General features: G+C 44.1%; 1 protein-coding gene across 3 annotated transcripts; it reads right to left on the bottom strand.

Annotated features, from left to right (window-relative positions):
* Positions 1-8: 8 nt before the first annotated feature.
* Positions 9-24,750, bottom strand: irf5 (interferon regulatory factor 5). 3 transcript variants are annotated; one of them, XM_084330831.1, is made up of 9 exons: positions 24,477-24,750; positions 20,946-21,261; positions 5,089-5,281; positions 4,863-4,888; positions 4,742-4,769; positions 4,144-4,581; positions 2,308-2,697; positions 1,363-1,481; positions 9-206 (listed from the first exon to the last, which is right to left on the bottom strand). In XM_084330831.1, exons 2-9 carry the CDS (start codon positions 21,117-21,119, stop codon positions 18-20), a joined length of 1,557 nt encoding a protein of 518 aa, XP_084186957.1. In that variant the 5' UTR covers positions 21,120-21,261; positions 24,477-24,750; the 3' UTR covers positions 9-17. The 3 variants fall into 3 exon arrangements, with proteins under 3 accessions (XP_084186957.1, XP_084186958.1, XP_084186959.1); XM_084330833.1 differs by having other exon boundaries at positions 45-206; positions 1,331-1,481; XM_084330832.1 differs by lacking the exons at positions 20,946-21,261; positions 24,477-24,750 and adding an exon at positions 7,705-7,806.
* Between the last annotated feature and the right edge of the window lie 284 nt (positions 24,751-25,034).

Here is a 25,034-nt window from a genome sequence, read left to right on the forward strand (position 1 = left end):
GACCCATGGCCCCTGGTTCAGGGTACGTTGACAGCCCAGGGCCCCTGGACGTGCTGGCTCTGCAGGAGTCGCTGGAGCTCCTTGAACTGCTCCACCGTGTGGTCCTTCACGTCGGGGTTGGAGATCTGCAGCCGGATGCTGTCCGTGGACCAGCTCAGCTCCCCGGAGAACATCTCCGTCAGAATCCGTGCCACAACGGGGACCACCTGAGGAGAAACGGCTATGAAACATAGAACAAGGGTCTCCCTTCTCTGTGCTGTTGCGGTTTGGTTTTTATGTTTTAAAACGTGGTTCTTACCAGACATAAGCCCCAAGTGATGATGAGAAACTCATTCATGCTTTTTATTTCGCCTTGTTTAGAGTGATATAACACTATACAATAAAATGTTCTCCCCTTTACATGTGGTGTAAATGGAACAGTGAGGTATTTAACCAACTCTTAAAACCCTAATTTTGGCCTCTGTACTGGCTGCCCATCAGTGTTAATATTTAGTTGTCAGACAAGCATCTCTGCTGTTCCAAGATTCAGACTAATGACTACAGGTGGTCGTCCCTCTGGTTGGAAAGCCCTGCCTGAGGAACTGGATTCAATTTACAGTTTATTTTACTATTCAGAAGGTAGAATCTGTAATTCCATCAAATGGTGATCTCTAGGCAAAATAGCCCTGTTTGGTATTGCACTTTGTCTACACTTTTTGCTTTAGTCTGACGTGTGGGTTGAGTAGGGATGGGGGAGGCGTTGCTATTGCCGCCCACAGCTCAAGCACAGCCTATATACTATAGGTAGGTCTTCTAGCTCTGGCTTGTTTACATTCACCATACTATGAGGCTATGCTAAATTACAGGTAATCTCTCAGTGGTATGCGTGCGCAAGTTATATTTTGGGAAGGAGGAAGTTCTGCACCCAAAAAAAGTGATCAGTTAGTGGTTAAAGTATAAGTGTACTGTTACACCCCTAATATATATATATAAATAATATATTGTACAGTAACTTATTATAGTGTGAATTTCTCCAGTCCTCTCTTGGCAGAGCCTGAGGCGTGGCCAGCAATAGCAACCCCTCCCCCCTCAACTCCAACACACGCATCAGACCAAAACAACAAGTGAAGTACCAAGAAGGGGCTCTTTTGCCTAGAGGTTTGACGGCATTACAGATTTGGGGTTTATTTTCCCCATTTATATTTGTTGTTTTAATATTATTGTTAATATTTGAATTTGATGGTTTTATTATTGTATTTGTATTGCATGTATACCACCACCGCTACCACCACTAAACTAAAACCCAAATCTGACCTCAGGCCAGCCAATGTAGGACACAATAATAACCCACCACCCACACACCACAGCAGCAGCAGTGCTGACCTGGACAATGATGAGCTTCTTCTCTTTGGGCTTCCTGTCCGGCCAGTCCTCGCCGAAGCAGAAGTAGAGTTCAAAGGGTGGAGGGTTGGGAGCTTCACCCTTCTGGAACAAGATCAACCCTGAGAGAGGAAGAGCAAGAGCGAGTGTGGCGAGACAAGGATAAAAGATGATAGTTAAGCCACCAAAGCGACTTACAAGTTCTGTACGACAAGTCAGCAGGAAGGGTACAACTCTTTCAGTTTCAGTGTTGAAACTTGGGTGCTGCAGTGTTGGGTGCTGCAGTGTTGAATGCATAGTAGTAGAGACATGTTAGTATAGTAGGCTGTAATATAGACAAGGAAGATTATTTAGTGGAAGAGTGCATGATAGAAGACAGTAGGAAGATAATTTTTCTTTTATTTCATTTCAGATATTGATTGAAGTGTATTTAGAAAGGGGTTGATTCTGAAGGTCCACAGATTAAAATGACAAACATTACATTTAGTCATTTAGCTGATGCTTTTATCCAAAGAGACTTACAGATTGTGAACAACAAGTCAGCAGGAGGGGTGTAAACAAGACGAAAGTCTTTCTCTGGTCTGCATCCCCTTAACAATTGTATGTATTGAGCTGTACTGTACCCATTCTGTTAATAAACTTTTCAATCAATCATCTCTGGCAGTTAAGGTTAAGTGGCGTTGTTCGTCAAATAGTGTCAAAATCGAGTGTTACAGTCTTGAGTGCATAGCAGTATAGACATATTAGCATGATAGGTAGTAGTATAAGTAGTTGCATAGTAGTAGGGTACATATTTAATAGTAAAAAGGCAGTAAGAAGGTTAGTTTTATTTTAGATATTGTTTGAAGAGGGGTGTTTTTAGCCAGGTTTCAGCTGTCCTGACTGGTGGGAAGTGGAGGAGTGAGGACGCTTCGTTTTGATGAACGGTGTCGACCAAAGCCTCCTCACCGTGCAGGAAGTCGTTGAGGCTGAACACCTTGATCTTCTTCTCCCGCTCCATGGGACAGGGCGGGCCCGGCTCCTGCACCCCCGGTCCCGACCAGTACACCTTGCACTGGCACAGGCGCACAGCGTAGATGTCCTGCTCCCAGATCTCCAGGATCAGGCCGCGGTCCATGACGTCCAGCAGGGCCTCCGTGTAGAACTTCTGCTTCTGGTTCTGGACGCCGGCCGCGCTGGGGAACCGGACCTGCTGGAGGGTGACCGGCCCAAACAGGTCCACCTGCTCCGGCGTGGGCTCCAGGTGGCCGTAGTACAGCCGGCAGCCCTGGGGGTTGCTGACGATCATGGAGTCCGCTGTGCGCCCGCGGTACTGGAACCTCAGGTCCAGGTCGGTCACTTAGAGGGGGGGGCATGCAGAGGAGGGAAAGGAGATATAAGACAACCTGGGAGAAATAACAGGCCTATCTTATAACAGCACCAAAAACATTCATGCTAGAACACATTAGGGATGCACCGAATGGGAAATTCTTGGCCGAAACAGATACCGAAAATAGGAAACAGTTGGCCGAAAACCGAATTCTGAAAGGCCGAAAATGATTAATATAAATATATATATAATTTTTTTTTTTCCAGCTACCTGATTATTATGGCAAAATACATGATTATGGCAAAACTTAACTTAAATAATATTAGTAATCACTATTATGGGCCCATAAAACATTTATTCAGCACTTTTGAATGCATTCCAGACTGACTGCTGAAAGATTGTACAATTTAAACATTTTCTCAGCATACAGCAAAATGTGCATTAAAGTCAAGTGCATTTTCTTTTCTCTGTAGGATAACTACAACAAAGTGCATTCAGAACAAAGCCAAGGTGCTTTAAAACTGCATAAAGACACACAGGGGGAGTATAGCAGACTTAATGATGTTACTGTAGTGGCTACTGTATATAATTCACAGCGTTCATACATGGAAGGACTGTTGTATCTCCCATGACTCTTAGCGGGGGATGACGTAGCTTACGAGAGACGGGTCAAAGAGGAATGGAAGCATTGTTAGCTAGCTTAACACTAACGTTAGTTAAAGGTTTTTAACCGCGACGGGCATATAGTAATGGCGAGGATATAAAGCATGTTAAAGACGCATTTATTGAATGCGTTGCTTGCGGAGTTTACATAGAAACAGCGCGACTCCCAAGAGGAGTTAGTTATCACAGGCTGCAGAACGCAGGAAGAGCTGCCAAGCTGCTCACGTTATACGTTGCGCATGCTTCCGGTATGTCTGTAGCCGCATTTTGATTACGTCATCACAACAACACTTTAGGTTACGAACGTTACGTAACCCTGTTCTTTGACATTCAGTGATATATTTTCGGTGCTAAAACCCTTTCGGCCGAAAGCCGAAAGAGCCTTTTTAACCATTTTGGGCCGATAATTTTCGGCGGCCGAATATTCGGTGCATCCCTAGAACACATGCTTCATGTTTGTTTCAGTCAGTGACAATGTATTTTGCTGTGAACCCAACTGCAATCATCTTTTGGCCATAACCTTATCTCTGTGAAACACCAGAGGAAGTGATTTCCTTGTAATCGTGTTTCGATAACGTAACCACAGAACCCGTCCTGCCATGCACCACACCCTCAGACATAATGCCAGAGTGTGCCGGTGGCTGGGCGTGTGACAGACGGGGTATGCAGCCTGTGTAGCAGTGCTACGAACTAGGCCACTAATTCCCCACATAATCCACACAATGAGACGATTAGGCCCCGGCCATTATGAAGCTCTGCACACGCTCGAGCCCTCTTGATGACACGTTGTGATCGCCAGGCCCTGTACTCACGCGGCAGGCTGCTCAGCAGGTCGTACTTCCAGGGCTGAGCCTGCACCTGAGCCTCCCCCTGGATCTGCACCCCCGGCACAGGGCTGGTGTCCATGGAGGCCGGCCCGGAGGGCGCGGGGGGGGGCATGGGCGTCATCTCCGGCAGGGCGGGGGGCGGTACACCCAGCCCGTTGGGGAGCCCGCCGCCGTGAGGCGCGAAGCCCCGCCGCTCCGCGCCGCCGCCCACCAGCCGGACGTGGGCGGGGAACTCCGAGAGAGGATGGTCAGAGGTCATCGGGAGGCCTCTGCTGGGATTGGTCTGCATGGCGTCCGGGTGGAGGAGGGGCATGGGGGCGAGGTGAGGCTGACCGAACTGGTCGCCCGCCGTGGAGCTGAAGTGTGCGACTTCCGAGCGAGCGGGGAACATGGGGAAGGAGGTCGTGTCACCGAGTCTGGAGTCTAGACGAGACGAGAAGGACATTAGTTCATTTAAACTGCAAATTAGAGTGCAAATCCCTTAGTGTTTAGAGAGGGTTGGAATAAAACGTTTTGCATCCACATTTTGGTCTTTTCTATGGTGACACAATAGCCCAGTGCGTCTCTGTGGACATTTACTTACCGATGGAGAGGCCGATGAGATTCGGCATCTGAAAATGTAAGAAAAAGATACGTTTGATAATAGATTTATCTAAAAGACAAGAAACAGGACTTCTAGAGCGTTACACATTCCTTTGTCTCACCTCTTCATCCTCTTCATCAATATTATCTGAAACCGAATTTAAAAAAGAAACACAATCAGACTCCCAATCGAGATGGAAATGCTCAGGATTCATACATGAAGGTTAGATTGAAAAGGTCTGCGTTTTTAAATTCTAGAATCATCCAATTGGATTGGAGTAGGTCAGGTTGAAAAACATAAACAGTCGTTCTCTTCTTCGACACTGGCCGGCGCAGACGGACACCTACCTCCTCCGCTGCTGCCTGGCTGATCGCACACCTCGTAGATTTTGTACGGCTGGACAGGAGTCTCCTTCGTGCCGTCGTACTTGAGTTTGAACTCCCGGCTCTTGTTGAGGGCGCAGCGCAGGTTGGCCTTCCACTTGGCCGGGTCCGGCCCGTCCACCCCTTCCTGATACTTCCCTGTCTCCAGAGCCCAGGCCTGATAGAGAGGGAGAGGGAGAGGGAGAGGGGGTTCACATGGTGGTCTACATCCAAATGAGTGGAAAACAGTGGCTCTGGGGGTAGAACAGTCATCTGGTAATCGGAAGGTTCAATTCCGGCTCCTCCCGGCAGCATGTCGAAGTGTCCTCGAGCAAGACACGTTTTACATTTAGTCATTTAACTAGCGACTTGCTAGTTCTGTACAACAAGTCAGCAGGAAGGGTACAACTCTGGCAGCTAAGGGTCAAGTAACATTGTTTGTCAAACAGTGTTGAACTTGAGTGCTACAGACTTGAGTGCATAATATTAGCATTAGTAGGTCATAATATAGGCAAGGTAGATTCCTTAGTAGCAAAGTGCATATTAGTGACACTTTGCGTGGTCGCCTCTGCCTTCAGTGTGTGAATGAATGGGTGAACTGTATTGGTTGGACTCTTATATTATATTATTACTTATATTATGCACATCGTTGCGGGCAAGACCCCCCGCATTCACTGTATACCTGTATGCCGTGACAAATAAAACTATTGTATCTTGTATGGTTAACAGGAAGAGATACAGCATCACTTCAGTCCATCATCCCAGATGGGAAACGTGGCTTGCAGTCAGGAGTTTAGCTAAAAACACAATGTGCCAAAAAACACCATAAGGACACAATATACTCAAGTACACCCCCGACAGCCAAACAAACCGCCTTGGCCAGTCCTTCGTGCCAGTAGCCATCAGGCTCAACAACCGTGGGCACGGACTGCTGCCAATAGTTGGATAACTTGAGAACTGTTAGGACAGCACAACTCTTATGTAATTACTAAACACGGCACGGACTCTTGACGCAGTGTGCTACTACTATACACCATTATTGATAGAATATACTGTCTTCTATTATCAGGGGTTTAAGCCTGAAGGGCTGGAACCCTATTGTTTGTGACTACTTTTTCTTCTTCAGAAATGTTTGCACAAATTCCTGCGAGATGGTAAATGGTAGCAACATGAAATTTGAGCCATTGATTGGAAGTAGTGTGTAAATAATGTCCCAAGAAATGATGACCCCAATCGGCCTAAAGGGGGCGCTATAATTAAAGGTAACAGTTTTATTTTTATTTTATATATTATAACTCCTACTCTGTAAGTCAGAATTACATTAAACTTGGGACAGTCATCCATCTATCCTCCCTTTACACCATTTCCTCAAAGACCCATAAAGTCGGCCATATTGGATTTTCCACAATCTTGAATTTTATGGGGGGGGAAAAGTTCAAGTTCAAGTTCAAGTTCTTTAATAGTTGTCATACAGAAGTACAGAATACTTTCATACAAAATGCTTCTTACTGTTACGCTCCAGAGACTGTGCTAGACAAGATAGTATCAAATAACATAATAACATAATATAGCATGAATTTAGAAGAAGAAAATGAGGTCACAGTGTTCGGTATAGACATATGTACAATGTTGACATCTCGGGTCCGATTACTACAACATTATCTGTGGATCATTACTGGATCAAGCTTATCAAAAGTTTTATAAGGAAGGATTGTTGATATCTTATTATAATAACACAATCAGACTATATATAAAAAAATTAATTGTCCAATCATTACAAAACGCATAGGACATATTTAATAACACTGCTGAACCATGCGTGTGAACTTATTCTGCATATTGGCTTGAACCCGGGAATTGCCGCTTGTGACTATATTTAATATTAGTAGTAGTATGTTCTATTATATTATTTCTATTATCTTTTTCCTGCCTGTACCTCCCCTCCTGCTATGACACCTGCATTTCCCCAAGGGGATTCATAAAGGAACACTTGACTTGACTTAAGTTACATAAGTGCAAATTAAGCAGGTTTATTGCATATGGAACAAAATAGTTTTTAAACTCCTGCACTTAAACCGGGTGTATTCTGAATCTACAGCCTGAGGGGACAGTGGAGTGTCTACAAACTCAAGAGTGAAGGGGTTGGTCTACGATGCGGTCCAGCATAAACATGGCCTTGCAGAGAACATACTGGTCAAAGATACCCATCAGATGAGTCTGTGGGACACCCGTCACCCTACCAGCCACCTTCACACTATAGCTCAGGTGGATCCGTTTTTTGATGTTCAGGTTACCGTGCCAAAGCAATCATGGAAGTGAGAACAGATTCAATAAATGACGTGTAAAAAGAAAGACATCATTGCCCCATTTACATTAAAAGCAATATTTTTGATTGATTGATTTTATCAAGAATTCACAGCCAGCTCAACCGGTTTTACTGCCGCTTTGAGAACCAAGAACTCAGCTGTGAAACTGGTTGCGTCATTCCATTCGATACCATCACCGCAATAACAAACAAAAAAAAAGAGAAAAAAGCAGAAGACCCCCCCCGCCCCGGTCCTGCTTCAGATCTACAGAGCAGTCTGTGAAAGGCATCCTCACCTCCTCCATCACCGTCTGGTTCCCCTCAGTCTCCAGGCTGCAGTGAGCGATCTGCCATCTATCCATCAAGCCAAGGGACTTTAAACCTTGAGAGCTGGTAGGATGATAGGATCCACTCTCACAACACAAATGGCCTGGTGGGAGATTGAAGGCCACACGCACCAGAATCACACGACATCACGGCGGCTTCTTCCTAGAGGCGGCTTCGCCCGCCGTACTGAACCAAGGCACCCGACGGATCATATGAATTATGCCTCACAGGGCCACAATGACCGAGCCTGCTTATTTATTTATTCATAAATACATAATTCAATGCAAATTAAATGCAAATTCCTTGTATGTGAAAAGTATACTTGGCAATAAAGACCTTTCTGATTCTGATAAAACATGAATATCTTCTCTCATTTATACATAATACTTATATATAATCTAATGCTCATAATTGCACGACATAATTGCATTATGTCGTGTACCCCGTCCTGTTTGAACTGTTAAGATCATTGTATGTGATAGTAGAGCAGATAGTATAGAGCAGGTAACCAAATAAAATTCTGATGTACAGTCAGATCCACAATATTTGAACATTGACACAATTTGTGAACAGTGTAGGAATTACAACAGTTTCTACATGTACCAAAAGTACCGTAATTGGACAAACCAATAATAATCCAACAATCATAAATCAAATTGTACTTGGTTGCAGTCGATGATAGTCTGAAGTCTGGAACTCATAGACGTCACCAGACGCTGGGTTTCGTTCCTGGTGATGCTCTAGTCTACTGCAGCAGTCTTCAGTTCCTGCTTGTTCTTGAGGCATTCTCCCTTCACTTTTGTCTTCAGCAAATTAAATGATGCTCAATTGGATTCAGGTCAGGTGATTGACTTGGCCATTGTACAACATTCCACTTCTTCATGCTGGTGTTTTCCTAGAAGAATGTTCATGAACCGTCCTCATGACCTGAACTCCCTAGAACAACTCTAAAAGGCTCAACTGGAGACTCATAAGAACAAAGCGGGGCTCACAACTCACTTGTAGTTCCAAGGTGATTTTAATAAACAAAAAAGGCAGTAGATGCAATGTTTTTATTCAGAAGGAAAACCATACTCAAAAGTGACAAACAAAAAGAGATCTGAGCCAAACAGAACTAAAGATGGGGAAGCAACTGGGCCCAGCCGTGCCACGGGCCATGTGAACCCAGCTCTTCCCCCTGAACTACCAAAAACTGTGGAAACTACACTAAACCAAAACAAGATCTGATCATTCGACAACCTGTGATCTCCAACCCAAACTACAGAGAAGGCAGGTAAAGAAAGGGAGAAAGGGAGAGAGAGAGAACTAAACACACCCACAACATGTGGGCAATAATGCACACACAGTACAGGACCTTTACCTAGTCACATAAAAACAAATAGCAACGCGACCACATGTCAGCCAGGACATTTTCTTTGCCCCTAACATGCCTGACCTCGATGTTGAAGGCTTACAAAACAAGAGTGCCCAGCGTCTCCGATTAGAATTTAGCATTTCATTTATAAATACAATTGTGGTCAGTATAAACTAAAGTGGCTAGCAGAGCAAACAAACTTCTAAAAATGGTTAAAAGGGCCAAAGCAAGGGCTCAACAGAACGGTGAGCGGAGCCACGACAGCAGAACCTGCCGCCCCCAAGAAACGACGCAGCTCACACGAGAGACGGGAGCAGGATTACGACAGGAGAGCTTCAACCGGCTTGACTTGCCCCCAAACCCAATGCTGAAGTGTAACTGGAGCATTGCGCATGCCAAATGGCATCACCGTACATTATTGCACACAAAAAAAAGCATCATGAGTCAAGAGTCACAATGTCAGAGATCTCTTTTGCCTGGAGGGGTTAGTGGCACCTGCCAATATCCCTTTAACAGGTCATGTTTGGTTACATAGTTTGCACTGCCGACATGATGAACACAGTCCTCTACCCGGGGAAGGCGATCAGCTAAAAAGACACTGGGAACATTTGCACTCTGGTCGGATGCCTAAACTTCTTTTCGTTGTACTGTACTTGTATAATGACTATACATTTGAATCCAATCTAATCTAATCTCCATGAACAAGAGCTAGGCTCTGCAATGCCATTCTCCAGCATGTAGTTCACCTGCAAACAGAGACTCTAGAATTCACTCTGTATACGTGTGTTTTACTGGTGGAGAATCCCCCACACCGACATCATGTTGTTTTACTGGTGGAGAATCCCCCACACCGACATCATGTTGTTTTACTGGTGGAGAATCCCCCACACCGACATGATGTTTTACTGGTGGAGAATCCCCCACACCGACATCATGTTTTACTGGTGGAGAATCCCCCACACCGACATCATGTTTTATTGGTGGAGAATCCCCCACACCGACATGATGTTGTTTTACTGGTGGAGAATCCCCCACACCAACATGATGTTGTTTTACTGGTGGAGAATCCCCCACACCGACATGATGTTGTTTTACTGGTGGAGAATCCCCCACACCGACATGATGTTGTTTTACTGGTGGAGAATCCCCCACACCGACATGATGTTGTTTTACTGGTGGAGAATCCCCCACACCGACATCATGTTGTTTTACTGGTGGAGAATCCCCCACACCGACATCATGTTGTTTTACTGGTGGAGAATCCCCCACACCGACATCATGTTGTTTTACTGGTGGAGAATCCCCCACACCGACATCATGTTGTTTTACTGGTGGAGAATCCCCCACACCGACATCATGTTGTTTTACTGGTGGAGAATCCCCCACACCGACATCATGTTGTAACACGTGGGTGTGGGCCCCATCAATAGGTGTAGCACTGGACAGCGCCAGAGCGGTTTTGACCTCCTCTCTGACGGGAGACGGGACAGATTCTCTATCCAGGTAGGGTTTCAACATATTGATATAAGATAAGATAAGATAAGATAAGATATTCCTTTATTGATCCCCTTGGGGAAATTCAGGCATCATAGCAGCATGGGGGGGGGGGTACAGGTAGTAAAACAACAACACAGTGTACAGGTAGTAAAAACAACACAGGCAGTGTAAACAATTTGGTCAATATGGTCAATATAATTTACTATCTGACTAGCTGAAGAAATATTCACATTATTAACAGTGTCACATAAGGTGCAGTATGCATAAGGTAGTGTTATAATTTACTATCTACTGAGTATACATTATTCACAGTATCACGGTATCCACTGAAATATACATTATTCGCAGTATCACAGTATCCACATAAGGTGCAGTAAGCCTAAGGTAGTGTAGGTTGTCCTCCTTGGGTTCCTATAAGTCCCAGGTCAATGTCTGGTAGCAGTCGCTGTCGCTGCCCCCTGTTGTGGAGCCTGGAGGCTGCTAGTCGCTGCCCACTGTTGTGGAGCCTGATGGCCGCAGGTATAAAGGACTGTCCGAGGCGGTTAGTTGAGTGTCGTGGGGGAATGAGTCTGTGGCTGAACGAGCTTCTCATCTTGACTAGCTCGTCGTAGAGGGGGTGGTAGGGGTTCTCCAAGATGGCAGCCAGCTTCCTTGTCATCCCCCTCTCTGCCATCACCTCATATCATGCACCGATGTGAAAATTGTGGCCGATACCGATAACCGATAATATTGCTGTTCTGGCCGATACCGATATTTACCGATGTCGATATCTCTGCATAGAAAACACTTTATGATAATCAAATAAAGAGCTATTTTCCAAAACGCTTATTTTTTTGTACTTTTGTAACTTATTTTCAGAAATGACTTGATATTTTGAACAGATACAAAAAAATGTATTCTTTTTTATATACTTGTTTTGGCCTTAAATTTTAAGGCCAAAACAAGTACCGGTATATAAAAAAGAATAATTTTTTTTCCCCCGGTTCATATCGGCCCTATCTAGATATCGGGCCGATACCGATGTGTAAAAAAATTGCCATATCGGCCGATATTATATCGGCGGCCGATATATCGTGCATCACTAGATATCACACAACCTACTTTGCTGCTTACACTCACTCTGGTGTGGTGATTATTATGTAGTCTCGGTCGTTCTCCTTTTTCTGAACCATATAGGGACCGCTGTAGCCTGCCTGAAGAGCAGGACCTGGAGTAGACAATAGCACCAACAATTTATCCCCAGGAGTGAAATTCCTGCTTTTTGCATCCTTGTCAAACCATCTCTTCACATTTTTGTTTGAACAACAGGCATTCACACACAAGCACAGTGAAGTTTGAAACGGAAGTTACAGAAAAATATTGAGAAATTAATCAAGCTAGTTTTGCAGCCATTTTTCTTGCAAGAGCTCGAGAGGTTCTCACACCGTGTGCACCAACACCGGCTCTGCCAGACTGAAACATAGGGACTCTTGAAGAACCGCCTCATGAGCAGCAAAGAGGAGGATATGGACCCCCCCCTCATCCCAGTCCTTGCTGGACTCTAGGCAATAAGCCTGAAGCCCAGAACATTTTCACCAACCCCCCCCCCCCCCCCCCTCCAACTCTAGTCTAGGCGGTAAGCTGGTAAGTGATGTCAAATTGTTTCAACTTGTCAAGCTACTGTTGAGCTATTACTGAAAACCACCATATTACTCTAGAAGTGAATTTGGGAACCATGTAAACTAAACTGCAAAACAAGGAAATGGCCCCATGCGAGCCAAGGGTTGAACACAGTTCAGATCATGAGGATGGTTCATGAACATGTTCTAGGAAAACACCAGTGGGAAGACGTGTGAAGAAATGTGAACTGAAACTAATGTAAGCCCCGTCACGTCCACACTCTCCTGGATAAGGAAGTTGGGGCAGTTTCTTCCTAAGGAAGTCTATTTAATATGCCTCTAGCTTTTCTGGCTGCTATATGAAGGTTCAGGTCAGTGCTGCTTTAGAACCCGTTATTGGACGTTGCATGGCTGCTGCTGCTGTGTGGAGTAGAGCACCTGCCCCATGCCACTATCCACTATGCACCACCAACCCACAGGAATATTGCTCCGTCCAGCAATTAGTTGTCGCATGAAGGTGGGATAGAACAAAGGCTTGACCACATAATAATAATAATAATAATAATAATAATAATAATAATAATAATAATAATAATAATAATAATAATAATAATAATAATAAGCTACATGGACTGGACTGCATTTATATAGCGCTTTTATCCAAAGCGTTTTACAATTTGTTCCTCGCATTCACACACAGACGGTGGAGGCAACCATGCAAGGTGCCAACCTGCTCATCGGGAGGAATTAGGGGTTAAGTGTCTTGCTCAATAAAGATGCACCTTTTACCTTAAACACATTGGTTGCCAGCCGGATATGGCGATTTATCGCTTGGATGCCACCACGTTAATGAATGGGAGGACGAGCACATTTGCGAACGCATAAACTATATCTTAAATTATGGCTATATGTCTAATACACCTGTCGCTTATCAATGACTTGCTTGCAGTCAACATGTACGAAACGGATTGTTTTTTCATCGGTACATTTCCGTTTTATACCGTTTTGAATAAGAGTATAGTTTCGGAGAGTTCTAGTAATTTCAGAGAAATTCTGCGAAAATAGCCATTTACTGGAATACACAAAACATGTTTTTTTTTTTTTTTTTTTGGTCTTTTTCCCCCTCCATTTTCCTCCGATTTTCTCCCCATCCCAATGTTAGTCGTATGCCAATTCCCAGTCCCTTCCTGGTCGCTGCGCTTTACCCCCTACAGTCAGATCATATGGGAGAGTGGAGGCTACCACGTGCTTCCTCCGACACACGTCCAGCCAATCACCGCTTCTTTTCACCTGGCAGCGCGGATTCTCACTGAGAGGGCGTAGCGTGTGGGAGGACCACACTATCCCCCTCACGTCCAATCCGCGCTTAGCAGGCGCCCCGACCGAACTGTAGGAGTCGCTGTTTACAACGACCCGGACCCACCCCGCCAGCTTCTCCCACCCTCTGATACAGCCAATCGTATCAGTGCAGACGGCCAGCCAAGCTGGTGACAACCCCGGAGCTGTGAGCTGGATTCGAACAGGCAAATCCAACTCAGCTCCGGGGCTGGTGACGAACGCAATCTCCGCTCGACCACCTAACCGCCCTACACAAAACATGTTGTAATTTTACGGCTGATTTATGAATCGTTTTCAAATAAACGCTAGATCAGGGGTGGCCAACCAGTCAGAGACTAAGAGCCACAAAAATGACTGTGGTACCACAAAGAGCCACACCATATACCAGCGTTTCTCATCCTTTTTTTTTCAGTCACGGCACCCTTCATGTGTTTATAGGTCTCACCCTCTGGCCTCTGAAGTTGCTAATATCTTTTTTATTTGGGCCTCACAGGGTAAAAAGTACCCTGTAAGACCCACGGTTGCAAAATTACAAAATCACTTTTAGCCATTTAAAAAAAGAATGTTTATTTAAAAAAATTTAAGCACATGTATAGTCAAGTGGTCCTGTTGTTCAGGCTCACAATGCTATTTGATAGTAAATGTGTTTATATGTCCCACCCTCTGGCCTCTGAAGTTGCTAATGTCTTTTTAATTTGGGCCTCACAGGGTTAACCTCTTAAGCCCGAGATATACAGTAAAAGTGTATATTTTCAGCATTACGTTTGTTTACCAATTATTTTAACTGTTATTAGTGAAATATAAGATTATAGAAATCTAAGGGCATTGAGTTGGAAACCGGCGCATATTGACAGGTGGAAGTGGCACAGCCAAAAGTGAGTGTAGTCTTTTGAAGGAAGAGACTCAGGACTTTCGAATTTCGAAAAACTACCCTACCCAGCTCACACCAGCCCCTGTCAATCATCTGACTTCTGGATTAACTTTTTTATTTCTCTTATTTTTTGGGATTATGTCCCACAAACCTGAACGTTATTGCCATAAAACAGAACGCAGTTCGTTTCTCTACCTTTCTGTGAACGTCTTGCAAAAAACGGTGTTGCAAGACGATGAAAAATGGTGGAGAAATTTACATTATAAAAAAGATGGCAGAATTCAGTACTGTATCTACAAAACCTTCTGTTTAATCATCTTCCCTTTATTTATTTGCTTCGATTTTTCAGGTCTGGTCAATTTTAGCATGGTTATTCACAGTCAAAGATAATTATTTTTTTTAAATAGAATTGATATTCTCCTTTGGTTCATTACAATTTACTCAAGCCTAGTAACAGACACTATTTCTGACGCTGATCCATATATGTCCCTAGATTCAGATACCAAGAACATGCAAATTAACCATTTGAAGAAAAAAAATTTAAATGTTTATTCTACGTCCTTATGGAATGAGTGACATACAAAAAAAATTTAAAAGTAAAAAAAGAATATATATATATATAATTTTCTTTTTATTATCATTTTTTTTATGGATGGAAGAGCCGCACATTGACGGGCAAAGAGCCGCATGCGGCTCGCGAGCCGCGGGTTGGCCACCCCTGCGCTAGATTATCGAGAGTATTTGTGCTCTTATGCACGATACAAAAGCGGGCTGAAAAATCATTTATTCGTGCCGCGCTCAGCGCCTAACGCCACACACACACTCGCACACACACGTTGTGAAATCTGTGAAAAACAACTCTGATTAACCCAAAACTGGTAACATAGATTCCTTATCTCAGATCAGATGTTCTGCAAAAAGATTAATCAAATTCCTGATCACCATTCCAAATATTGATCGCGTTTATTGATCCAACGTTATAGTCCGAAACGCATGATCCAAGCTGCTTCCAGCCTCGCCAGTGTATCTGGTAACGCAACACTGCTTGCCAGAGGTGGGGAAACCCTGGGGCGGAGTTTTTCCTCTGATGCACTTTTTCACTCAATCCAATCCAATGATGTGCATTACCATCCGGGAGACGATAGGGGGCGGTATTTGCCCTTTTCGAACTCAGAGCCATTCCCAATGATAATGTCAGGCTGGACGGATGAAAAATGAATGGATATCGCTAATAAAAGAAATAACGATTAAATAACGAGAAATCTCATTATTGGCAACCAACGCATCGCGGCCAACAACGAGATTTCTTGTTGTTGGCAACCAATGTGTTAATGAGTTATGGTAAAAAGCTCACGGTAGCCTACATAATCAACGTCAATCCTACACCAGCCTCAAGACAATACAGCAACACTGCATCATCTACTAACTTGACTGTTAAGATGGAGCCTACCTGGGGCAACACTTGTGGCCATATTCTTTGGAGATATTCCTTTAATTTAGACTCCCTGCTTATGATATTCTAAACCAGAAAGTTCAAATTTCAACTCTAATTGCGCACGTTTCAAAAGCCTAGAGAAAGCTCGTCTTAACTCTCATCATGACTTATGCATGTCACATTTATTATATTTATATCACCATTGGAGGTGTGGGATGGCCTATTGTTTTTTTATAAAAATATTTTATATTTAGGCATTTAGCTGACGCCATTATCCAAAGTGACTTACAAGTTCTGTACAACAAGTCAGCAGGAAGGGTACAACTCTGGCAGCTAAGGAAGTAACACTGTTCGTCAGAAAATGTCAAACTTGAGTGCTACAGACTTGAGTGCATATTAGCATAGTAGGTAGTAATAAAGGCAAGGTAGATTACTTAGTAGCAAAGTGCATGATAGTAAAAGACAGTACAAAGGTTAGTATTTATTTAATTTAATATATTTCAGATATTTATTGATGAAGTCTGTAGCACTCAAGTCTGACACTGTTTGACAAACAATGTTACTTACCCTTAGCTGCCAGAGTTGTACCCTTCCTGCTGACTTGTTGTACAGAACTTGCAAGTCGCTTTGGATAAAAGCATCAGCTAAATGACTAAATGTAAAGAAGTGCGTTTTTAGTCAACTTCAAATAAGCCTACAATGTATGAAGGAGTGGAGGTGAAAGTCGTTTCTCTCACCACCAAGCTAATTAGGGAGAAAATAACAAGATACCTGCTAAATACTTGCATGAAGAGCTGAAAATAGATGTGTTATTCTGTGGGGAGTGAGGCGGACCTGCTGATGACTGAGACTAGAAGCTGTTAAAGGATGTGTTTTGACCCACGTGCACGCGTTGAAACGTGAACATTAAATTAAGTAATCACTTTTTAACCATATGCACATAATATGCATGTGCGCTTGGAACAAGATGACACTTCAGCAATCCTCATACACACAATGAAAGTGTGTGTGTGGGGGGGCACACACTAATATGCATCGGTGTAGGATCAGTGAGAATGGTTCAACTCATTGATGGCTGGCTTTATGTTGACCTGAGCTCTGTTACTGTAGATCAGTAAGAATGGTTCAGCTCATTGGTGGCTGGCTTTATGTTGACCCGAGATCTGTTACTGTAGACCAGGCATAAAAAAAATATTGTTTGTTTTGTTTGCATGGGTAGGTAGGGAATTTATTTTATTTTATTTTTTTATTTTATTCTTTCCCAAGGCGACTATGGATAGGGAATTTCTTTATTTAATTAAAATGTTCACAACAACATGGATGCATGTACTCTGCCAGCATGTTTAATATCCATAATACTAAAGGTTTGACTAAGATTTATATGAAACTTTATTAAAAAAAAAAAGAAAAAAAAATTTAAACTCATAAAATATATTGGGTCGCACCTAAATCGGCAGGGTCGTTCGGCAACCGGAAACAAACAATATTTTTTGTTATGCCTCAGTGAGAATGGTTCAGCTCATCGGTGGCTGGCCTTATGCTGGCCTGAGATCTCCTAACTGTACATCAGTCGTTCTCGTTTGATGCAGTGCACCCCTAAGATGGTAAAATTACTTTTCGTGACCCTCAATATGGTCAAGCTCAAGACAGAAATAATAGTGAATTCTGACACCAAAGAATGACCATTAGTTCTCCTTCTCAAGCCATTTCACTTGATTAGTCATTATAAACATGAGGTATCCCGCCCATTTCAGGACCGGAGGCTGACGCGCCGCTTCTATCCACGGTGCATTTGACAGTGTAAACGAGCAAAGCCTGCGGGATGAGCAATATGCGGGATCTCTCATTTAGAAGTGGCTAGAGAGTAAACCACAGTGATCCACTTCAGTGTACCTTATAAAAGACGTACAATGAAATGAAAAATATGTGTGTGCTCCATTATCAAAAAGACAAAGGTCATTATGTGCCCAGCTCCGCTCTGGGATTTTGCCCCTGCACCTCGAGACCGGACGTTACCGGGGGGGGGGGGGGGGGGGGGGGGGGTCACAGAAGAGGAGCGGATCTGCATCTACTGTGGTATCGATATTGAGAATGAATTTAATTTTATGTTTTATTGTCCACTATACTATGAGTTGCGTAAAAAGTTATTCGACAGGTGTCAAAACCTTGAGTTGATGTGGTTTAGTGATGCAGATACTCAAATGGATTTTTGATCACAGGGTTTTTGCACTTGCTGAATATTTAGAGAAAGCTTAGGATAAACGCACGAAAATAACATATATGTGATGTATTTTGGCCTCTGATGATGTGCACGGTGTAGCTTAGAAACCATGGGAGGTGATTGTTATGTTCAATTGTTGTTTTTGGTGTCTTATAATCCCGTAAGGGATGGGTCATCGGACACGAAAATAAAATGTCTTTCATTCATTCATACAATGACCCCGCTAGAAGAAGAGGAACGGCGTGGGAACTAAATATTGTTTACATCTTGAGCCTAAAGGTTTAGTGCCACACATGGCATCTACGATATCGGTAACTCATCCTCAGTAGCTCATCCTCACCTGCATCTCTTCCCATCTATATTTCTAAGTTCAGATCTGCTGCAGAGTAAGCGTGCTCTTTTTCTACCAACACTGCACTCTCACGCAGTTCCATATTACACAGACACCTGGCAGCCGCTCCGTAAAGTCCCAGCCTTCCGTTAAGCCACTAAGCGGCTCCACTGTTGGCCTAATTCAAGAACACACCTGGATAATGATAGGTCAAGCTGGAGTGGCTGCAATGATTATCGTCCACCTCGTCCACCTCGTCCACCCCCTCCTGTTCAGATATGCAGAGGCAGTCTGGGGATGTGCACTCGCGACCTTCTGTTCGCAAGCCCGCTCCTCTGATCTTCCAACTACTATTAATGTACCTTGCGGTACCATGTACAAAATGTTAATAAAGTATGAGGAAAAAACTGTGGAAACGTAATAAATAAAAAGGCAGTGAAACAATAAAATAATAATAATAAAATAATATAATATAATATAATATATATATATAAAATAAATAAATAAAATTAAAATTAAAATAAAATAATAAAACCAAGGAGCTGATCGTGGATTATAGGAGAGGACAGCAGGAGACACACACACCACTGAGGATAAAAGGCGAAGCAGCGCCTCTACCACCTGAGACAGTTAAGGAAGTTCAGAGTATCTGGGAAGATACTCCAGTCCTTCTACTCCGGAGCTGTAGAGAGCATCTTGACTGGAAACATCACTGCCTGGTATGGAAACAGCACGGCACAGGACAAGAAGGCCCTACAGAGAGTGGTGCGCTCAGCCGAGCGTACCACGGGTATTGCACTACCTCCCCTGCAGGTTCTATACAACAAGAGGTGCAAATCCAGAGCCTGCAGAATAATGAAAGACCCTCACCACCCCAACAACAGCCTGTTCCAGCTGCTGAGGTCAGGCAGACGCCTGCGAACCCCAGCTACTAGGACAGAGAGGCTTCGGCTCAGCTTCTTCCCCCAGGCCATCAGAGCCTTGAACACTGAACACTGAACTCTCCACACACAAGCACACATGAGCACACACACGACACGCACGCTGTACACGCTCGCACACTAGCAGCCACTTTAACATGAGCAAGCACACACTCATGCTGCACACGCCCACACTTATGGCCACAAAGGAAAGGTCACTTTAAAAATAGTATAGCAACAGTAACAGTGTATTGCACTACCAAAGGACCTAGCATGTCCTCCATGCTCTGTAAATAACTTATGTACAAATACCGAGATGCCCCACTATGTTACCTGTTTATTGCAATGTTGTTTTATTGGATTCTATTATATGTTGTACTACTGTATTGCACATCGTTGCGGGCAAGACCACCCGCATTTCATTGTATACTTGTATGCCGTGACAAATAAAACTCTTGACTTGACTTGATAATCAAATAAACACCAAAATATATATTATCTCTATTGGAATGGAGACTTCAGCACAGGATAAACTAGGGATGGGCAAAAATAATCCAGATCGATTGATCACATGATGTACTCGAGTACTCGTGGAGGAAAATGCTGTACAAAATAAACGTCTTTTCCGGTGTTTTAGACTTTTATTTTGAAACCCACCCACCCACCCACCGACCGGAGCGGAAGTATTGTTGTTATTATCCTAGCAGCACCTATGAGCGGCCAACTTGTCTCGTCCGGTTCTGTGTTTTTGAGCTAATGATAAAACAAATGTTGAGATTGTTGGTGAACAACTAACTTTAGGTTAGTTTTAACGTTAGCTACTAACGTTAGATGCAGCTACTACAGGCAATCAACGATGAGGAGGAGGAAGCGTCAAAGCCGTATATAATAGAATAGTAGCCCTGTGGTGCGTAGGCACGACTCGAAACTACCTGTTATAATAAATTAATTCATGTTTAACTTGTCCCCGTGTCCAGTCCTTTGACTAGCCCCACCCGTTCATTGTAAACAATGATGCATGTAATTGTATTAACGTTATTCTGTGTTGTAGCTATGCTATACGTTGTATTTCGTTTGTTAGATATTTAGCTAATGTTGATACTTAGCATTGATTAGCATCAACGCTAGATCTTTAATCTTTATTTAGCAGTCCAGTTTCTCCGGGCAGTAGCGAGTAACTACTTGGGTCTAAAAATAGCTACACTACAAAGAACGCTACTTGGTTAAAAGGAGCAACACTATTGAGAAATGTAGTTAAGCTATGTGGTGTTGCTAGTGCCCCACGGCGCTCCCGTGCTGTACTCTGTAGTAAGGCCAGCGGCCCCCCACACGGAGTGTGACTGACAAGGGGTACTGGTTCCGCCTCATTAAAACAAACGCGCAAATAGCAATTAATCGCGCCCGTCAAAATCATTGCATTCATTTTAATTATTGCGCAGATTAATCGATTTATTGCTTATCGCAGCAGGCCTAATGCTGTGTGAATTTATGTGCCATTATTACTGTCAAATGTAATAATTGTGGAATATTCCTATAATGAGGCTGTATGTGTATGTCACAGAATAAAGTATCTATATCTAATAGTGTGGCCACCACGCAATGAAAGCAAAAAACACCTTTTGAAGAGCTCCCTTGGGCGTCTGACCTTAAAGATGGTGTTCTCCTCCTCGGACATGGGCAGGTGGCGCGTGGCGTGTCTCCACGGGATCTGGAAGAGCCGGTGGTCCGGGCTGAGCCACTGCAGGCCCGGGTAGCACCCGCTGTTCACCTGGGCCAGCAGCCAGGGCTTCAGACGGATCCTCCGCGGCTGAATGCTCATGGCGAGAGTCACTCCGGCAGGACCGGCGGTGGGTGACGGGGGCGAGGGGGGTAGAGAGGAGTGGAGTGGGACAGGCAGTGGACTTGTTATTTTGTGTCCTGGAAGGCGGCAGTCCCTGAAGCGGCCCGATATGGACTTGTGCCTGGAAAGCAGAGAAATGGATAAGTGATACCGTGTGTGTGGGGGGGGGGGGGGGGGGGGGGCAGAACAGACAGAGAAAAGTAACACACATACACTTGAATGTCAGTATTTGTGATGGCAACAGGCCTCTATTTAGGGAATGAAGAATTCCTTGGACACGGCAGCTGAAACCAGAACTTTTGAGTTGAGTAATACAAGAGGCACAGTGAATTCTGTTCTGTGGAACACAATGTACCACTGAACAAAACAAATGACGATCAAGCACAGCCTAATATTGAATAACACACTCCTCGTAGATTACATCTCAAAGTGCTACAGGGAAATAAAAACCCAACAGCAGCGATACAGAAAGTTCAATAAAAACACGATATACGATTTCATACAGATAAAAGTACAAAACCGTTCTCCATGTAGCCATGTTAACCTAATATCTGGTAGAAATCCCTCTAGTCATTTCCAATGGATGGACTCTCAGGTACTACACAACACCCTCTCTCACCTAGACCGCCAGAAGGGGGGCTATGTGAGACTGTTGTTCATTGACTATAGCTCAGCGTTCAACACCATTATAGTCCCCACCAGACTGGTGGACAAGCTGATTGAGCTGGGTCTGAGCTCCGCTCTGAGCGCCTGGATACTGGACTTTGAGTGAAAGGCCCCAGGCGGTCAGGGTTAGGGATGGGAATTGATAAGATTTTATCGATACGATTCCATTATCGATTCTGCTTACCGATCCGATTATTTATCGACTCCCTTATCGATTCCTGATACATTTATATTTTAAATAAATTGGAAATGCAACAGAACTAAGCTGGTTAGAATACCAACATGCAACTTGACATTTCTGATTGTCATTTATCATTTATTGTTGAGCCCCCAGGTCAGAAAAATACAAAAACTGTAAAAAATAAATTAACTATACACTTAAATAAAATAATGTATTTGAGAACTAATTTAATCTATTGAGCTGTATAGTTGCATTCAATAGGTCGTTATTGCAAAAGAGAATTTGTTAGCAATAACCTACCTGTATAAATAAAGGCCAGCTCAGTGTTCTCTCTCTGTCTCTCTCTGCAATGAGCATGGCTATTTAGCTAACTAGCGGCTAACGTTACTTTACCATGTAAATGAATGACTAGGATGCAAAGCACTTTCAATTTTCACTGCACACACAAAACAGTAGCAATATCGAGCCCTTTAGGTTTTCCTAGTCAAGGAATCAAAGCAGGACAACAGCAAGATTTTGGTGGGACAAAGTGGGACAGATAGATAATGTAAATTTCTTTATTAGAATAACTCATCTTCACCGAATAGATAAAGGTTAAATCAAAATAAATACAAATTAAATACAGTATTATATCTCTCCACATTCATCTTGGCACTGGCAGCCGGCTTGTTACCACCTAACATCCGTTTTAAATATTCAAACTTTATCACTTGACAGGAATATCTTGTGTTCGATATATTTGTTTTTGCTTCGAAAAGAGGGACATCCTCTCAATATGTGGGACGCGGTCTCAAATGGTGGGACAGTACAACCAAAAGGGGGACACCTGGTCACCCTATGCGTGGCGCTAAAGTTATTGTTTTTAAATGCGCAACTGTCGGAAAAACATGGCATCGATAAGAGGAATCGATAGTCACGGAGGCATGCGATTCCAGGAATCGGACAATTAGGAACCGGTTCCCAATCGATTCTGATTTTCAATTCCCATCCCTAGTCAGGGTGGGGGGTCAGACCTCCAACACCATCACCCTGAGTATCGGGTCCCCCCAGGGCTGTGTTCTGAGCCCCCTGCTGTACTCACTATACACACATGACTGTGTGGCCAGGTTCAGCTCCAACTCCATAGTGAAGTTTGCGGACGACAGTGGGGGTGGGGCTGATCTCTGACAACGACGAGAAGGCCTACCGGGAGGAGGTTGAGGTACTGGAACGCTGGTGCCAGGACAACAGCCTGCTCCTGAACATTGGTAAAACCAAGGAACTGATCGTGGATTTTAGGAGAACACAGCAGGGGACACACACACCACTGTGGATAAACGCTGCTACCCTGGACAGGGTGAGCAGCTTTAAGTACCCGGGGGTCCACATCTCAGAGGATCTGACATGGACAACACACATAGACTCAGTCGTAAAAAAGGCGAAGCAGCGCCTCTACCACCTGAGACAGTTAAGGAAGTTCAGAGTATCGGGGAAGATACTCCAGTCCTTCTACTCCGGAGCTGTAGAGAGCATCTTGACTGGAAACATCACTGCCTGGTATGGAAACAGCAAGGCACAGGACAAGAAGGCCCTACAGAGAGTGGTGCGCTCAGCTGAGCGTACTACAGGTATTGCACTACCACCCCTGCAGGTTCTATACAACAAGAGGTGCAAATCCAGAGCCTGCAGAATAATGAAAGACCCTCACCACCCCAACAACAGCCCGTTCAAGCTGCTGCGGTCAGGCAAACGCCTGTGAACAACAGTTCTAGGACAGAGAGACTTCGGCTCAGCTTCTTCCCCCAGGCCATCAGAGCCTTGAACACTGAACTCTCCACACACAAGCACACATGAGCACATACACAACACAACACACATACTGTATACGCTGGCTCACACACTAACAGTCACTTTAGCACGAGTGAAAACACATTCTTTAAAGTTACAAGTCTGAGTCATCAGTAGGCCTCATTCCCCAGAATAACACCCATTTTCAGCTCCATGCAACAAAGTGTGTGTAGTTGTAGTAGTATGCTCCAAGTCGCAACAAGCAGCACCGCAGCAGAACTTTAGGTCTAGCTCCTCTGGGGTCAATTGATATTTCTTCAAGGTTTTGAGAAATGGGAGCTGTATATCAGTGAGGCTCGTCTCATGTAGTCTAGACTTCGACTATTGCAAAACACCGACTGATTTCTTCTTGTGAAACTTGCATTTGGAATTGTTGTAGCCATTAGGAAGCCGGGTTTCCCCATTTGCCATTCTGATGGGGAAACGGTTTAGCCTGTCTTAATATTTGAGAGAGAAAGATAGATAGAGAGAGAAAGAAAAGTGAGTGCATGTGTGTATGTGAGAGAGATACAGTATTAGAGAGAGAGAGAGAGAGAGAGAGAGAGAGGGAGAGGGAAAGAAAAGTTCAGTGTGCATGCGTGTATGTGAGAGATATTTGAACGAATAAATCGTGTTTGCACGTCGTGGGTCAACTATTTGTTTCAAATAAACGGCGTACCCACCTGTCCGATCTTCCAAATCCACTGAAAGACACCGAACTGACGGCTCTTGTCTCGTCCAGGTCACCAGCAGCTGTAGGGATCCGGGTGGAGGGAGGGGGGTCCAATTCGGTGACCTCTCAACGTAACCTCGACAACTCGTACTACTTGGCCGAACAACAATCAAATCATCAGGCCATTTTCCAGAGAACATATTATGATGAAAGGCATCGCCAAGTATTACGGCTCGCTATGAGAAGAACCAGTGCAGCGGTGTTGCTGAACTCGGACAGGTACCTCCTCCCTTCCGGGTGTCGGCGGCACTAGTTGAGAAGCATCCAACTGCAGAGCCGCAGCTCGACGCTCTCAGATCTCCAATAGGCAGGTCCAAGAACTGTCGCGCCGCGCTGCGGCTCTGCAGTTGGGACGGAAGCGAGTAGTGCAACTTTGTTTCATTTTCACAAAGAGCACACATTCTTTGGTCTCTCAGCTAAAAGACGCATTGCCCTAATAATTACATCTCGGGTGATCAATTTGAGCATACTCACGTGAACTTTGGAAATTACTCAACAATCAACTAGG

Source organism: Notolepis coatsorum (genome assembly GCF_963971535.1).
Source record: "Notolepis coatsorum genome assembly, chromosome: 15".
Taxonomy (NCBI): Eukaryota; Metazoa; Chordata; class Actinopteri; order Aulopiformes; family Paralepididae; genus Notolepis; species Notolepis coatsorum.